At 38.4% G+C, this 18977-nt stretch overlaps 1 protein-coding gene across 1 annotated transcript in view; it reads left to right on the top strand.

Annotated features, from left to right (window-relative positions):
• Window positions 1-18977, top strand: part of LOC139743645 (PHD finger protein 14-like) — a 31258-nt gene that overhangs the window by 7122 nt on the left and 5159 nt on the right. The window contains exons 8-17 of the mRNA XM_071654112.1: window positions 2885-2996; window positions 3892-3986; window positions 4475-4517; window positions 5663-5829; window positions 7815-8062; window positions 9846-9952; window positions 10706-10902; window positions 11879-12010; window positions 13394-13544; window positions 14341-14409. Of these exons, the coding sequence (XP_071510213.1) occupies window positions 2885-2996; window positions 3892-3986; window positions 4475-4517; window positions 5663-5829; window positions 7815-8062; window positions 9846-9952; window positions 10706-10902; window positions 11879-12010; window positions 13394-13544; window positions 14341-14409 (1321 nt within the window). The remainder of the gene's footprint in view (window positions 1-2884; window positions 2997-3891; window positions 3987-4474; window positions 4518-5662; window positions 5830-7814; window positions 8063-9845; window positions 9953-10705; window positions 10903-11878; window positions 12011-13393; window positions 13545-14340; window positions 14410-18977) is intronic.

Genomic DNA, 18977 nt, shown 5'->3' on the forward strand with positions numbered 1-18977 from the left:
TTGCCGCGTCGTTTCATGACTTTTTTCATTGAAGTCTCCCACATAATTTGAGACCAAATTTGCGACGTCTGGGTACACCTTTCTGAAGTTACGCAATGTTTTGCATATGCATGTCAACCCGAAAACAGCTCAAATTCATGATTGTGTTTTTTGTTTGATTGATATAGATTAGATTATTTCAACATTTAACCGTTGAAATTAATAAATTCTAATGTAGATAAGCTTGAAAAAGTGCTTGCAACAAATTTTGGCAAAAAGCAATAGAAAACAAAAAGATACATAAGAAATTAACAAAACAAAAAAAAACAAAAACTGATTTTGATTGCGCAATTTTGTGCAAGAAAATTGTTCGATCTGTCTGGAGAGACTCTGACACAAAAAATTAGCAATCCTTCAGTCTTTTTGATGGAGTTATAGGTGAAAATATGATTTGCATAATTAATTCATTAAAAAATATAAAATCAACATTTTTCTATTGTATGACCATGTAATCTTGTCGTTGACATCTGGCTCTAGTATGTTCAGGCAAAATTTTGCGACGATTGCGCTGTCGGCGGCTGAGATCTGAAGGGGGGTCAAATTGACCCCCCCCTCAGTAAAAACTTGATCTCAAATAGCCCAGTTAAAATAGGGTTAATGGTGCACATCATATTCTTTCTTGGGTATGTATGTGGCCCTGAAAGGGCCTACCCACTCCCGATATTCGATAAGCATGTTCTTACCATTTTCAAGAGAATGGCTGGAATGATAAGAACATGCTAACCTAAACATCAGGAGTGGGCAGGCCCTTTTCAGGGCCACATATACCCAAGGAAGAATGCATGTTGCACTATCAAGCCTTCTAGTACTAAATGTTATACCACTGCAGAAACCTCCAAAGATTTTTTTTTTGTGTGTGTGAGGCTATTCTAGTCCTTGTTCACAGGCAAGTTCGGTGCACTTCTGTCCATCCACCAGTTGGCACAACAGAACTCATCACATCAAAAACATGGCATTATTGTAGCACACTAAATCTATTCCAGTTCAGTTCTGCTTGTCAACAGTATATTTTCTGCAGACATGACTCCAAGAGAGTAACAAGTAGACAATAAACAATATAGAGTATTCCCTACTTGTTTCTACTTTTATTTATGAAGATTATTGAGATGGTGGAAAATATTAAATCAGGTGTTTTTCCGTAAAAAACGGCTTCTCTCAAGACAATAAACCCTAATTCAGGAGTTCAATTTATGTGTTCCCAGGTAAATACGACCAAGATATAAGGGTTTTCCAATTTCCTTTAGGAATCTGGTACAGTGCACTCCCGTTATAACGAACACGGTTATAACGAAATTTCGTTATAATGAAGTAAAACTTCTGGTCCCAAAATTATGGCCATTGAAGTCTGTGGTACAAAATTCGTTTATAACGAACACGGTTATAACGAAATTTCCGTTATAACGAAATCTTTTCTGAGCACCACTGACAAAGAAAAACAAAAGAAATGTGCTCTGTTATAACGAAATGCGAATCGCTTCCGAAAATACGTAGCGGAATTAGCATTTATAGCGTCTCTGCATGGGCGAACGCTTCACATCACTGTGTAGGCCTACGTGTTCGCTCCTTGTGTCCTGCACAGTTTCCGAGCGGGACTTGCATTATTGTAATACAATAATCTGAAATTAAACAAGGTTCGTTTTATTGTTCCAAAGGTACAGCTGTACTTTATTACAAAACACACAGATTATTATACACCTAAATGTCCGTTGGTTCGGAAATGAAATAGGGTTTGTTATTACGAACATTTTGGCGTTTTTCAAACAGTTCGTTTAAGTGTATTACTAAAGTTCGTTAAACCGACAATGAGATGTGGTTCTTATTATGACGGTTGGTTAGTCAGGAAATTATAGCAATTCTAAACTTTCGTTCATCGGAACATTAAAAAAAGTTTCGTTAATCCAAAGGTGAAAAAAGGTGTGTCCACTAACAAAACTTGGGAATCGCGAACTTCATAATCGTTTTAAGATAACCGAACCTACGAAATAACTAACCTTTCGCATTTTTTTTTTTGATTTACAAACCTCTTTCGGAAGAACAAACCTTATTTCATTGTCGGATTAAAAAACCTACAGAACAGTGAACCATTCTCATATTTTCATTTACAAACCTTCGGAATGACGAAACTCATTTCATTTTCCGATCAACGAGCCTTCGGAAAACGAACAATAAAATATTTATATCTAAATTATGAACTTTCGGAATAACGAATCGTCGAAAGAGCGAAGCTTTAAAATAATGAACAAACCTTTGGATTCCCGGGAATGGCGAAACTTCGGAACAAAGAGTCTTTCGGACTAACAAACTTTAGTAAGAAACGAATCTTTGGAATAGCGAATGGTAACAGAATCGTAAACTATCATTTTCTACACGACTTATTGTGTGACAAAAACAACTTCATGCTCTCTTTTAAATGTAATATCCAAACGAAATTAAAAAGGTACCATTCTACTTCACATAGCTTTCCAGTGCATGATGAGTATTCAACAAACATGATATGATATATATATATATACATGGTTACCTTGTTTTTGTTATATCATATTGTATTTGTTCGGTTATAACAAAATTTCGTTATAACGAAAGAAAACGGCTGGTCCCGAGCATTTCGTTATAACGGGAGTGCGCTGTATGACCAATCATACATAATGCAAAGAAAATCATTTCTGGTCTCCCACATCCCTGCAATACACATTTAAGTTGTATATGTTGTGGTACACATGTCCTATGTTGTAATAGCTTTTATGATTACATTTTTGTATCAGATTGTTACATTTTGATTTTTGTTTTAAAAATAGATTTAGAATATGTGTAATGAAAACTAATAATATTTTTTCCAATTATCCAGATGGGTGCATGTTGTGTGTGCCCTGTATGTCCCAGGAGTGGCGTTTGCTGATGTTGCCAAGCTTCGTTGGGTAACCCTGTCAGAAATGGCACCTGCCAAATGGGGAGCCAAGGTAGGCAACCTTTGCTGGCATCACTTTTTTTTGTCAATTTTTTTTTTTCTCTAAAAAATTTGTTGTATTCAGTATTAAAAGTGCATCTGTCTATTTGAATGCAAAAACCAGAACTAGATAAACCTAAATCAAAACAAAACAGGAAAGTACAGGAGATAGCAAAACTATGCCTTATCATGAAGAAACAAGTCTAGTGTTCGAATGTTTTTATTTTATTTTGTTTCTTTGTTTTGTTTTAGTTCCATTTTAGTCATGTCCCTTGTATCTTTAATGCATAACCTCTTCTAGTATAGTTGTTCGTTGTTGTTTTTTTTTTGGTTGTAAATTGTTTTTTCAGCATTGTGTAAAATCAAATACACACCTACATCGGATACTCGACCATCCAAAACACTTAAGATATGGTGGCCTTTGATTATGAAAATCCAGTCCTCATTAGAGAATATGGGACTACCCACTTTGCCATACAAAGCCATTAGTGGATATTTCAGGGACTTGACATGAAATTGTGTCTTTCTGTATTTCTCCTTGCTTTGTCTCTTGACTGTGTAGGCCTTGGAGTACTGTAAACACACAAGTTTCGCTGCACATTAAGTTTTTGCATATTTGGCTTTACTTTTGGGAAGCATGAATTCTAAATCCAGCAAAGATATCTTAATAACAATTTTGTCTGCATATTTTCAATGGGTTGACAATTGCACAGCGCGAATTCAAGAACCTGCTCGTATGTTAATCCGCTTCAGGTCATGAAAAATTAATCACGCGAGAATATCAATGTTTACAGTAAATCAATTTACATCTTCATAACGGCAGAGTTTGGGGCCATAAAATCAAGTTATCAGTTTCCACATTATTGAGCATAATGCCCTCACATTTTCTGTTGCCATGCATCCAACAGGCTTGTAGCTACTGTGAAGACGACCGCTTCAGTCAAACAGGCATCTGCATAGGATGTGATGCTGGAATGTGCAGAAACTATTTCCATGTCACATGGTGAGTGCTTGTGTCCAGTGGACTCTCTCTGGCCGCTCATTTCTTCATCTTTGCTTCGGTAATAGTGTGGATTTTATTGTTGGGATGAGTAAAGTGAATTATAAAAGCATGTTGAAGAGTATGCAATGTGACATCTGGGCAAGGCAATGAAGACTGTATAGATCCTTGGCTATTTTGTAGTACATTTGGAAAACAAAACTCATATTTATTTGTTGCTGTTTTTTTCAACCAAGTATATTTTCCTTTGTCTAGGCATAGGTTACTAGAGAAATGGTAGGCAGATTACATCTTGGCAACACAGTTCCATGAAACCCAAGATACATGTATGCCAGGATGGTAGAATCCTAACTGGTCATCTAAAGAAGTTGCCGTGGTGATTTTGTGTAAAGTCACGCAGACTATCCTGAGCATGGATGTCATTCAGCTTTGTTATTCATTCCATTGTTTTCTCTGTTTGTTTGTTGTTGTTGTTATTTTTTTCTTGTCAGTGGCCAGAGGGAAGGATTGCTGTCAGAGGCCTCTCCAGACGAGGTGGGTTTTACCCTTTATGTACCCAGGCACTTAGCTTTAACTTGTCAAGCTTTTTTATCAGCATCCATTATCCATCTAAACTTGAACAAATTGTACCCGCAAAGTTACAATGTAGCTAGTCTACTCAGGTGTAGCGGATGCTCCAGAGTTCAAAAGGAGGGCAGAGATTAACACAATAGGAATTAGGGGGATTAGGTCATGTCCGTTCTTTGACTAAGTAGTTTCCTGACACCTGTGCCAGTTGGTGAACAAAGCATGGTAAAGTCTATTAAAACAAACATTTATTCACAAAAAGCAAAGAGGGGAGAGGGGACAGGAATGGGGGTGGGGTGGGGTGGGGGGGGGTGGGGAAAGGGAATTGAAAATCAGGAGTCCTACTCTCCATTGTTATCAAACTTGAGTGAAGCACTGTCAGTCAGTACCCAATGAGTAGGTGACTTCTTGTTTCACAAATATGTGGGCCCAATTCATGAAAGGTTGCCATGATATCAACTCGTGCTAAAATGGGAAGTGTCATGGCAATGATAAGAATCCTTCTCCCTGATTGGCTGCTGCTATTTGAAGATGCCATTCAGAAAGAGTTGTTGTCCTAACATCTTATTTGAAGTAGGGCCCTGGAGAGCTTAATGTGACATTAGAACATTTGATTTGTATGGCACTGATAGTTCAGAGATTATATTGCTGTTAGCCTTGCCCAATTGCACATGAGCAAAATTTGAAATTAAAAATACCTTTATCAAAACAGCAGGAACATGTGATTAAACAGAGTGATCCCCTTTTTTCTCTTAATTCCTACATGATACATTTTAGCAGAGAACACATTGATGTGACATAGTGTTAGAGCAGTCCCTCTTATAATTTACTGGTATGTCATTTGTGGGCATGCACGCAATGATATTAGCAGACTATGTGTGCAGTTATTATCAGAGGAAATAGAGAACTGTTTGTTGTGATGTAAAGTATACCACCCAACTTTATGAGCCGTAGAGTGAGAGATTAGTTATTCTACGATCCACTTTGGTATAACAGGCGAGTGAAGTATACTAAATCAGTTTATCTGCCCCAGCAGATTGCAAAGCACTAGTTCTAAGAATGCTTGAAGTCCAGAACTTAATGGTCTGTGGTCAATTTATTTGCCTCAACAGGATATTGCTGACCCCTTCTATGCGTACTGCAAGTTACATGTGGAGAAGGCAATCCGGCGCAAGAAGCGCCAGAACTGGCTGGCCATGCAGACCAACCAGAAGCCGGCCACTCACTTCAACCAGCTCCTCTCTGCCCTAGAGGACAGGGTGCATGCCAAGTACCTCAGGTATGTCATGTGGTTATCCAAGCTGTATGGTGGTTGTCATGGTAGTCTCTGTTTGTGTGTATTTGAGGGGAGGGGGAAGGGTTAACCCTAATTAGGCTGGGCTTTTTTGGCTATGCTATATCTAGGGGGGGGGGGGGGGGATCTCGTCTATGGAACGCGTGATCGCGTCGAAAATCGGCACACGCGACGCCCGCGACATATACATGTACTATCAAAATGTATGGTTACTTTCTCCGAAAAATTTTTCCTATATTTTATATTTATTAATTATTGTAATTTATGCATAAAATCAGTTTTGGGCTGTAAATCACTTATTAATGCTCTAATTGAGCTAATTTCTTTTTTTAAATGTTTCTTGTATCATTCTCCTGAGACATAGTATAAAAAAAAATCTGTATCGAAATTAACTTCTTATGTATTTGATTGTTTTTTGAATTTCTTATGTATTTCTTATCTCTTAGAGAATCATCTTCCATTGATAGTTTCAAAAAGAATCTCAAGACATATATTTTTAATTTGAATTGAAGATATTGTATACCTGTATGTATAGTATGTGTACGTATATAGGACTATTGTTTGTTGGTTTATTGTCTTATTATTTTCTGTGATACTGTTGTAACGTGACACAATATGTACTCTGTTCTATAGCGCCTTGAGTATCTTTTTTAGGTAGAAATGTGCGCTTTATAAGAGTCTCACTATTATTATTATTATTATTATTTCTTTGTTTTTCGACCTTTTGTTTTTGTTTGTTTTTTGCCAAAATTTGTCACAGACATTTTTTGAAGCTTTATTATGCTAAAATAAATTAATTTCGTCCATTCTAAGTCAAGATATGAATTTTTATGTGAATTAATTGAAAAAAACACAATTTGCATTGGATTTGTACACAAAATCACGTTTTGGAGCAATTTTTTGGGGTTGACAAATTTTTTTCGAACGGGCGTCGCGTCAAAACGGTACGCACGGGCGCAACAATTTTGGTCTCAAAAGTTGCGCGATACTTGAAAGAAAAAAGTCGTGAAACATCGCGGCGGGAGCTTATCGCACTGCGAAGATATTGCGCGAAACATCGAGGGGGGGGATTCCCCCCCCCCCCCCCCCAGCCTGATTAGGGTTAAAGGCATTATTTACCATTTGCAGGTTCAAAAAAACCAGCTTTACTGCTTCAAAATAGTTTTAAAGTGCGAGTTAGGGTTAGAAACAATTAATGTGAAAATGTTAATCAGTATAATCATAGTTAAGTATTGTTTAATATACAAAATGTGAACCATAGTTATGATAAAATTGTTTTGAGATGAAACTGTCCACAGTTACAGTTTAGTGAGAAAAATAGTGATATCCCCATAATTTAGGCTTTATTGCAAAATTTGTATATGGTAGGATGTTTTGTGATACAGCTAACCTACACATGATGCATCAAAAGTGATAACTTCAGCATTTTTTAAATCACTGCTACCAATGGTAATCATAATTGAGAACTAAATGGAAGGTCTCAGGCAAATTCATGTCTCATAAGAACATGTTGTTCCTTATCTCTCTCTCACTCACACACACCCTGAAAAAGAAAAGAAAAAAACCCAAAACAAGATCTGACACCCCTTCTCAACAAAAATTTTACCATCCCTGTATTAAAACGAGTTTTGTATTTGGAAGAAAGCCGTGAATTACAATGCTAAATTTGTTCTCTGCTTCTAAGAATATATTCAGATATGCATGGTACATGCATAATGAAAGAGTTATTACATAGTGTTTATTGAATAACATAATCCATGAATGAGACTTTTATCCAAACTTTATGTGGATTGAAGAAATAGGTTCACATAAGTAGGGAAGGATGAGGCTTGGGAGATGAATAACTTTCATCGAATGGTAGGGTTTATTGGCTTGTAAGCAATGTCACTCCCAAGAGTGTACACCTATATTCATTCACCCACAAGACATCCCATTTGTCAATGCACAATTCTTACCTGTTCTCCGTGCAGGTATCAAGACAAGTACAGGGCCATGCGTCGCCTCAAGCCTGACCCCTGGATCCCTCCGGAGAAGGTGCCCCGGGCTCTGACCACCAGCGCCTCGGCCTGTCGCCGCCTCATGCGCAAGGCCGAGCTGATGGGCTTCACCGTGGACAGCATGCGGGTGGCCAGCACCAGGCACAAGGAGAGGCAAGACGTGAGCCGAAAGTGGCACATCCCACCGGCCTTCTCCGCCGAGTTTGTCAACTACTGCATAGGTCAGCTGGCAGATGATGTAATAAAATGCACTCTAACTATAAAAAACATGGCTGTAACAAAATTCTTGTCACAACACAGTACCTCGGATCCCAAAATTGTCAACTGTATATCTTAACTAAGAAAATTGGATTCCAATGGGATTAGCAAAGAAAATGGGATTCCAACAAAAAAAAAGTAATACAATGGGTTTCCATCCCAATGGAATCCCATTTTCTTTGCTCAGTTTTTCACTTACAAATTATATACATTTCTTGTCAGTTTCCCTTTGTTTGCATTTATCTCTATGTCTTCATACAGTTTACTGTCAGGCTATATCGAAATTTCGATACAACGAAAAAAATCAGTTGGTCGGGAGGACTTCATTATAATGGGAGTGCACTGCATTAGCTCTTTCTTGTATATCAGACAGTTTGGAAAACTGTAATGTGTTCTCTTTTTATGTGAAACATGTACAGTGTGGACTGTAAGAATTAGGTGGAGCAAGTGGAGATAAGTCACATCTATCAGTTGTAGGATTGCTAGTTTATAGGTACATGGTCAAAAATTCAGAGGTGCATACACCTGCCCTTTTTGTACTGATTTTATGTTCCTATATATGACAGTAAAAACAATTACAGCCTGCAATGTGACAATAAAAGGATTCTCAGAAATGCAAGGATCTTCCACTCATCCCCCCCCCCCCATGCTTAGCTTTAGATTGAGTTTTTTTAAAGGTGGCCTTCAAGCTAAAGAAAACTTCTTTCTGTATTGTTTTTTTTTTTCCTTTAAAAACACTTGCCAATGAAATATCTGTAGCATGGCTGTGATTCCTGCAAAGAGAAAACATTAGAAAACGTTTGGTATTAATAGAAGTTAGCGAGTATGTAAGGTCCATGTATACCTTCTCTCTGTGCATTTTGATAATGCCCATAAATCAAATAATTGCTGCTTCTGGATTATCGGGTTCATGGAATTGAAACTGTTAACCCGTTGAAGACCAGTCTGAAGTATACTCTGGCAGGTATCTATGAAATATGTGAGTTATAGCAAAATGAGCCCATCCTCTTTGGGTTAAGGGGACTTTTGCTGCAGGATGGAAGTGCTGCAGAATGCAAAGTTTAGTGGCTGTGCTTGAACAACCTACCGTCTCATCTCTTAGCCCTTTTGCACCAACAAGAGATACAAAATGCTGAGGAAACAGAAATGTTCAGGCCCCTTCTCCTCATTTGTCCAGCCTGTGGATTTCATCCATGCATAATATGCAAAAAACATTAAATAAGACTAGTGTACCATTTTGGCAGACTATGTGAATTGTTGATTTTGTTGAATACTAAGCAATTAGTGGCAGTTCTGACAAACTGATGTCCAATTGGCAATACAACATGCAGGACTACCAGCAGTACAGTTAACCTTCAGATTTCACATGGCTGTGAGCTAAGTTCAAAGTCAAAATTTTGAATTACTGTTTGTAATCTATAAATTTCTGTAAACGTGTATTCGTGGACATATTCATGGACCTCATTACTGTGGTTCCAGAGTTTATGATATGTAAAATCATGACTCATAGAAGGGTTTCTTGAGCGAGTATGATTACCTGCGAGTCATATACTTTCAGCGACACAGGGAATTTAGAGCAGCCCTCCATTTCCAGATAGTGCCTAAAAGCATTGGCCGCAGCTCAGTCTATTTGAGTCTTGTTTTCCATCTGTGAAGTGGATATCTTTAGCCATTGCGTATGCTTGAGGAAAGATTGAGGTAGGGTAAATCATTGACTTCTACCAACATAATTTGACCTGACCCCAGACCGAGACGAGAGAATGAAGACACTGAAGACGAAGCTGAATGACCTCATGAAGCAGAGCAATGAGCTACAAGCACAGGAGGGTCGTCTCCGCCGAAAGTATGATGAGGTGAGTGAGTCTGGCACAAGACTTCATTGGAATCATCTCTAGTTGACTTGATCTAAGTCAGTGATAAGCTCAGATATGTGAATGCTTGCGGATGGATTGCCCATGATAAGACTGCTCATCTCACCTGTGTCCATTCCATTCATTCTGTTGCCATAGTTTTGATTCGTTCTGTGTGTCATCAGTTGCCTGCTTATTTAAGCAATGTATTTTTTTTTCATTATTTACTTTTTGTGACAACTTTGTGGCTTGCCAGTTGCATCTGCATATTTTTATAGTCAATGTTAATCCCTTGTTTTCCTCACAAAGTTACAAAAGGGACTTTATTATGAGAAAGACACTGCACATTTATTTCATAAAGTGTGATATTTACATCAAGCTACATGTATTAAATAGGGTTTATCATAAGTTTGTAATAACATTTATTCTAGGAAGCATTGTTTAATATGGAGGCTAAATTATTAATGACAAAAAGTGGCTTTAATAGTGTTTTTTATGTCCAGACCTAAAGCAGGAAAGCAGAATATTCTGAAAACACATAGCTGTCCTGTTTGCCTACAGGGAATGACTTCTTCTATGTTTTTACACCTTTCCTCCAGTAATTTAAATTGTTATTATACACAAATGTGTTCCATCTGTACGCTGTAGGTATCCATATCTCTACAATTTTTTGTAGAGGTGTACTGTTTTATTATCCTTTCACTTCTTTGATTATATGTCTTTCTCATTCAACCGTCGCACTGTTCGTCCACGTAGCTCTCCTCAGAAGTTGGGAAGCAGCGGCTAGTTCAGTCCGAGAATCGAAGCAGCATCGAAGCCATCTGGAAGGCCCTGAGCTGCGTGGCAGGCAAGAAGCTGAAGCTGCCCAGTGTGCTCAGCCCGCCCCGCATCAGGAAGACGCCCAGCAAGAAGGAGGAGAAGGAGGAGATCAAGTCCCCTACCGTCATTCATCTGTAAGTCTTCTCCCAGAGTTACCCACATGTTCAAAGACCCACATGTTCATCCACATGTTTGAAGTCCCATCCCCACCAGTGAGCCTTCAGTGAGCCATACTGGAACATTTGGACGCATCTATCAAAATGCTACAAAATATACTTTGCGTTATCATTCATGAAAGTCCCTCATTTAGCGTGTAGCGCTTCCTACCCTCGGAACTACCGAGAATTGGTTTGGGGAGTCAAGCGCTATGGGAATATAGTTGAAAGATAGTGTGTGGCTTCTACTATACCGTTTTATGAGCAGCTACACACCGAGCGAGAGGCGGAGGGACAGGGGAATGTCAAGTCAGGGATTGTGTCCTTGTCGTCCAGTCTGTGTCTTGGGTCTGTCTGTCTCCTCTGTCTCTATTTTGCCCTCTAGGTGAACTTTCCTTGTGTGCGGCTGGTGCGTGTGTGCACGTTTGTTTGGGGGTTGTGCTGTCCGTCAGTCTGTGTTGGCACATACACCGTTTACCGGGTATGCGGACGTATGGCCAAACTCATACTAAAGTGTATGCACGGCTATGCACCAATCGTACCGCCGCACCGGTATTGACTTGTATTTTCCCGGTGGCAGATTTATTATTGCTAAACATATATATACCTGGTGGGAGATATAGTCACCATCTGTACAACAAAACTGATCGCCGAGCACAGAATTCAACCTGTCGTACTACAAGCATCCAGAGCCAGTCAGAGGTCAAGAGTATGATAGATGGACTTGACATCAAAGTGTTGCATGGCCCACATTTGACCTGAAGTGCTAACAGTTATTATGTTAATATTCCATGGTACATGGTGAAAAACCATGCAGTATAATGGTGAATTCGTTATACTTGGTATGTATTTAATGTGCTTGCTTGGCAAAATAATGATAGCGCACAAACAGAGGCACAAGAGTTGCATTGTGTGATTGCCTCACCTTTCTTTTTTCTTTTTCTTTTTTAAACAGCTGTGGCATCTGTGAGCAGTCACATGACCAGCACCTGCTTGTGTTGTGCGACATCTGCAAGAAGTATTACCACATGGGTTGCCTCGATCCACCGCTCACACGCTTGCCCAAGAAGTCAGCCTTCAGCGTTTGGTGAGTGCCTGGTAATGCTAGATAGTGAGAGATTGGAAGAAGCAACTCAGATTTCATGAACTGATTCGAAGTCATGCAGATGTTTAGGTGAAATAAGCTAAGCATGACATTAGCCTGGTCTTTTTCTCACAAACCAATAGTTAAAATTTGTGTGAGAAGAAGTATTGCTCAAAATATGGCTACCACATCTGATTTTGTGGAAAACTACATTTACGCTATTCTACAGCAAAGAAATTGTGTGACCTTTACCCAATGTCAAAGAAATGAATTTTCCTGATACTTTCATCTTGTGTATGCTGCATGATGCGGTGATTACAGATATGTCAATATCAATTTCATGTGGTTGAAGCTATCAACTTCCTACTGCAAAACTAGAAATACTGGTGTGCAGTTTAATTTAGCAAATTTTGCGAGAGCCAAGATTCATGAAATTAAAATGCACACGGAAGTTCTTGTGTACAGTATATGCAGTGAATGCCATCGGCAATTAGCGAAAATTTCATATCACCAACATTTCTTGCTTTACAGTATGGTATTATGATATTTAGTGTATTGCGTTTGGCACCATTGATTATGCTGTTTGAATTGTGACATCTCTCAATATGTTGCATTGTAATAAAAGCAGGACAAAACAGCACACCAAAACTTACAAAATTGGATGGATTATTTTAGAGAATTTGACACTTTTTTGTCTTTATGCGTTTACTAATAGTTAATCGTGGAAATATTTGATAAAATGGGACAGCAATAATGCGGCTTAGAGACGAATAAAAATCAGTATGGAAAGTGGCTAGAGATCCTCACTTTGTGCCAAAGCAAGTAACAATTCATCCTTTTTTGTCATGAGGATTTCAAATGTGGCATTCTTTTTACTTGCGGAAAAGGAGCTTGAATATCATGATTCTACTGCGAGAATAAGCCTATTTACAGTGTTTAATGTTAGACGCTGATAGTCAAATTTCCTTTTCTGGCGAAGTCTGAGGGAACCTGTCACTATTTGAGAGCAAAAGAGTGCCTTTTAAATGGTAGGAAGAGAAAACTGCTCCTCTGGGATGAATTACATAATTATCATGGTGCTGTAAGAACCACTTGTCCATTTGCCATGGACAACAAAAACTCACCATTGGGCAAGTGAAATGAATGGACTCTTACTTGCATAAAATATTTTGCCTTCCCCCTTATACCAATATGGTCAAGTGGCAGAAAAGAATGTTTTGAAACACCCTGATTGCACATCTTGTGATAGATAGGAATGTGATGTAAATTTGTGACCACTGAAGAAAGGTCTTTTTCAAATCGATGCCGATTGTGGATTAGGTTGTGAGAAAAGAGCTGGTGCATATTGTATTTTGCTAATGCATGTCAATCTCATTCTCATTGTAGGCAATGCTCAGAGTGTGTGAGTAGCAGCAGCAGCGACGAAGGAGCCGCTGAGAACCCCAGGGAAGTGGAGGAGGAACCGCGTCGCAAACGGCGCATCATCAAAGAGCCCCTCAAATTCACGACACAGTTCCCTGATTTCCCTGTCAAGAAGGTGAGAAAGACCATCACCCCTGCGAACCCAACATCCTCCCCCCCTCCTCCTTTGAGGGTACTTCTAGGTCATGATTGATGTCTAACGTTGGAGTGTGAAGTGGAACAGCACAAGATATCATATTCACTATAGAGTCCTTCCACTTCCCACTCCAAACTGAAAGTTATACTGTGGAATATTAAGCTTCACTCTATCTGTCAGTGACAATTGCATCTTTTGATTGACAAGCTGAATCACATGGCCCTTCCAAATTAGTCGGGTATTAGGATAGTGGAACAAAATTGTGTGTTATTTTACTTCTTAACCTCAAACTCTATTAATTTTAGAGCCTGCTAGTATGTGATTGAGGTTTAGTGTTGTAATTAATTCATAATAGTTTGTAATTTGATGGAATATATGATAATTTTGACTCAAAACTAGCACAAATGTTACTGTGCGTCACATAACCAACAAAAAGTTGGACCTCTTGATTTTACATGAGGACTCAAAAAGATGAAATTGGTCAACCAAGTCAATCTTGAGATTTTCATGTTTTCTGAAAGAGCTTTTCTTCCTCTACATTATTCTTAAGTTTGAGATCAGTAAAAAAAATGGGAAAGTGTATTTTCAGCAGTTTTTCTGTATAAAATGATGCAGGCTACTTGGAGAAAAAAAAAGAAAGAACAAGAAGAAAGGGTGGATCTTGGCCAAGTCAGACATTCAAAATGAGAGGATGATATGAATGTGAGTGCATTATCAATTATTTCCTACAAGCAGAGATTGAAGTTTGGAGACTGATGTTTGTCCTTTCTTGCAGGTTATAAAAGGCAGGGGAAAGGGAAAAGGTAGAGCACCCATCAAGAGAAAACTGGATACAAGTGACCAGGTATTTAGCCCCTAAACACCTACAAGCTCCTGGCAATATCATTGTCTACTTTTGTACTGGAAAAAAAAAAATGACTGTATTACTTATTATTGACAGGTGAAGGTAATCCAAGGATATTTTGAACAAGGCAAATCAACACACCTTTCTGCACACTCACAGCCCACACACATACATATGCATGTACAAACACACAGACACAAGAGTGGTTGGCAGGTTGGTTAAGTTCTTGAAGAGTGAACTTTACTATATCTAACTGAAGAGCAATTATAACTATACTTGAACTTTCCATTCCACCCCTCCCCCCTTCCTCATTCCCCCCTCCCCCTCCCTACACACCTCCACTTCCACAATGACAGTACAATACACAAAATGGTACACTCTAATTTTGTGAGTCACCTTTGAGTGATGAAAATAATGCGTGATTGAACACACAAAAACTGCAATGCACAAAAATATCCATTTAAGACTCTTGCAACCCCAAAATTAACTAGAACCGGAATTTGTCAACACTGACAAATTAGGTGATCCGATCTCTTCGAAAATCAATGATTTGAGTCCTGATCCCGATAAGCATGACCACACCGGTTTCATTTGTGTCGAGGAGACATTGGCCGTGTGATGTTTGGATTCTCATTAAGAAAAGGAAGTCAGACTTGACATCTTTGGTACCGAATTCCGTATCCACTGACGAAGATACAGAATGAAGTATATTTGACCTTTGACCCCACTTTGCACACCCAAGATGGCATCTGAGCAAAAAGTGGTTATTTAGTGAAGTGATTATTGTAACATGCCATTTGTGTGTGCAAAATATGGGAAAGACAGGACATGTATTCACCAAGATACAGGATGAACAATTTGTGACCTTTGACCCTAATTTACCTACCCAAGATGGTGTCCGATCAAGTAGTTTTTATTTTACGAAATAATGTACGTGACATGAACTAAACATGTACAAAATATGGGGGTGATAAAGGCTGTTTTTCTTGAGTTATTGCAAAGAAAGTTTCAGAAAAAAAATATCATAAAAATCGAAGATAAGCTTTAATTTCAACCAAGTTTTTTGACATGATGCCGACGTTGTATGAAGAAACGAATTGCACATTACCATAGCCCAAACTCTCAGCTACAACATATTAAAATATGGGAGAAATTCTCTGAAGGGTAAGTGAGCTAGTTCTCGATAAAGACAACCATGTCAATTTTCACATCTAGAAAAATTCCCTCCCATAGAGATAACACGTCATAACGAAAATAGAGGAAAAAAGTACATATGACCTTTGACCCCACTTTGCACAGACAAGATGGCATCTGAGCAAAAAGTGGTTATTTTGTTATGATTCTTGTAACATGGTCTTTGCGTGTGCAAAATATGGGAAAGATAGGACATGTTTTCACCAAGATACAAGATAAAACATTTATGACCTTTGACCCTAATTTACATACCCAAGATGGTGTCTGATCAAGTAGTTGTTATTTTATGAAATAATGTACGTGACATGAACTAAACATGTGCAAAATATCATGCTTATAGAGCTTGTTTTTCTGACGTTATTGCAAAGAAAGTTGCAAAAAGAAAGGAATATCTCAATACATCGAAGATAAGCTTTAATTTCAACCAAGTTTTTGGACGTGATCCCGACATCAAATGAAAAAATGGAGGGCTTATTACAATAGCCCAAAGTCTCACCTACAACATATTTAAATCTAGGAGAAATTCACCGAAGCGTAAGGGAGCTAGTGCTCGATAAAGATAGTCATGTCAATTTTCATTTCCAGAAAAACTGCACTCCCATAGAGATAACACGTAAACTGGTAAAATTTGACAAGATTACTTTCAATCCATTTTTACGAGGTGATGCCGTCATCCAATCAAAATGTTATTATTACATTAATGAAAGAGTATTTAATAAGCTACATCATACTGAAATCTGGGTGGAAATTGGCCAAGGATTAGTGCGATACGCTCGAGTGAACTCGAAACTTGATGACGTCATTTTGAAAATTTACTTTTTTTATTTTATTAAGAAATTTGATATCTTTTAATCATTTTTTCAGCATCGCCAACCCATGAAATGACATGTACAACTCATCAGCTTTCAGAATATAAAAAGGAAATGGGGGGTCACCGTCCATCCTGACGATTAATATCGGATTTAAAATTGGCGGTTTTTTGGCATTGTTGCACTGTATATCGCCATTGACGCGCGCGCGGAATTTCAACTTTGACGGGCCCGTATGACGTCATATTGAGTCGGATTGACTTGAAACTTGGTAGAAATATTACTTGACATTTCAGGCATCCGATAAACGTCAAAAAACGGGAAATTTCAGTTGCATATGAGCTGTGCGTGCGTATATGTGCGCGCGCGTACGCGTCCGTCCGATTTTTTCAATTTTTCAAAAAATGCTCCAAATGGTCTGTAACGTGAGCTCGATTGGAGCATACAAATATTTTAACGCGCGCGTTTTAAGAGAAAATATGAATTTTGAGAATATGAGTAGAATGCGCATAACTTGAAATATATGTGACGTAAATTTCATTGAAAAATTCCATTCCATTGATGAGATATGTTTGAGAATGTGTTTTCATATAATGACGTCATAGTGACGTCACGGTCGACTGATCACTATGATTTTATTAGACCCGTCGTCTTTGGGACATGATACATATATGGTATAAGTTTGAAATTGATAAGAAGAACACTTTCTGAGCTAATCGATACACAAATTTTGTCCAGAAATAAAGAAAGAAGAAGAAGAAGAAGAACACCCAACAAAGAATCCGTACAGATACAGAAGGTGATCCGAGAGGATACTCGGATCACCTAACAACATGTGAAAAAGTTCAATCGGTGGCAATTTGGGAAATATCTGCATGTGAAAATTTCAGCTGATACAGTAGTACTGTCCTTGTAGTGGTTGTTCTTGGTGCAAGCCCATTATGGGTATTGCCCAAATCTATTTTTAATTCTGTTGTGAGATCCACATATGGAACCTCACTAGTGTGAAGTGTGCAGTGTAATACATTTCCATGCAATGATAAAAATGTGTTCATGTGACCCTTAGGTCTAATGCACTTGCTTGTAGGGTATGTGCTTACTGTTTAATCTGGTGGTATGTGAATACACATGTAACAGCAATTCTAGACCTGTGTGTTTCCAATATAATGAAATCATAGAAGTATGCAATCTGTTCACTGATATCTCTTACAGAGATGAAAAAAGGCATATAATGCTATTGCCTCAAGGGAGATAGCAGTTTGCAACCAATGCTAGGCGGTCGTTTTTGTTTTGTCTTATTTCTGCAGTGTTCAGTGCATGAATCTCCCTGTCTTTTGAGAACACGGCATGATTCTCTTTGTTCAGGGCAAATATATTATTATTACATTGTCTGTATATTTATATTAACATATAATGAACATCTATTAATGGGATGTGCCCTAGTCGTTAAGTTGCTGATACCTTCTTGATTGATATTGATAGGAGAGATTCTGTAGGACACCTACAGCAGTAGCCTTTCCTTTGTGTCAAAGGACAATGGGAGAACAAAGGAATGAATCACATGGCTTGCCTTCTCCAACAACTGAACAAGCCAGAGTTGGTAAATGGGGAGCTTTTGAGTTGCTGCACGGACACTTGGGGCGACGCTTGCGCTGAACGTTCTCCTCTTCCCTGCGTTGTGCTGAAAATTAGCTTCAGATTACCCAGAGACACAATGTATAAAAAATAAAATGGCACCCCCATGTCATCGGTGCATCAAGTAGCTTTCTATGTCATGAACTGAGCGGATGTAAAAAAAAAAGCCCAGAAGGCGTAGTGAAATCTCAGGCGCGCGAGCTATAAATAGATCGGGTCTGATGCGCGATTCTGCGCATGCCCAGACCAGGTTTTTTTCCCCTCTAAACGTCCCCGTCGTGAAAAAATGTAAAGTTCCCTATTGATATGTGAGTGAAGACAGAGATATGGGTAATTCCATGGGGTTGGGACTGAAATTGTGACATACAAGTTGAAAATTCAAGTTGGGTAAATTGAAATTTCCTTTTTCCCCCTGATTTGTTACTCTCATTCTTCAACTTATTCCACTAGAAATCTGTTTATTACTTCGCACACTTTCAGTCAGCATGGGTAAACAGGTATGGCAAAATACCTATGTTACACGGACTTCATTTGTTGACATCCTTCATAATTTTGTGTTCTGAAATGATAACAATGAACACATCCACGTTTTTTTCGTCCATAGCACATCAACATGTCATTTAACAGACGCATGAGATCATTATTAGTAAGATTGTATGTTCTGATGTCAACTGCAAGCCACTTTTATTAACATGTTTTTTTCTACAAACCATTAACAATTTCAATCAAAGGTTTAACTTTTTCATCAAGAGTGACACAATGACAATATTCTTAAAAGCACCACAATTGAAGCAAGTGATTTGTATGGGTATTCAAGTGAAAACATGATTTTATTGTTACAATCAGGGGTTTTCAGTCAACAACCTCGCCCACAGTGTACTACCTATGTTACACGGACAGTATGTCTTTGTAACATAGGTACACTACGAC

This window comes from Diadema antillarum, unplaced genomic scaffold (assembly GCF_040938485.1).
Source record: "Diadema antillarum isolate AM-2024a unplaced genomic scaffold, OU_Dant_1.0 seq00001099_RagTag, whole genome shotgun sequence".
Lineage (NCBI taxonomy): Eukaryota > Metazoa > Echinodermata > Echinoidea > Diadematoida > Diadematidae > Diadema > Diadema antillarum.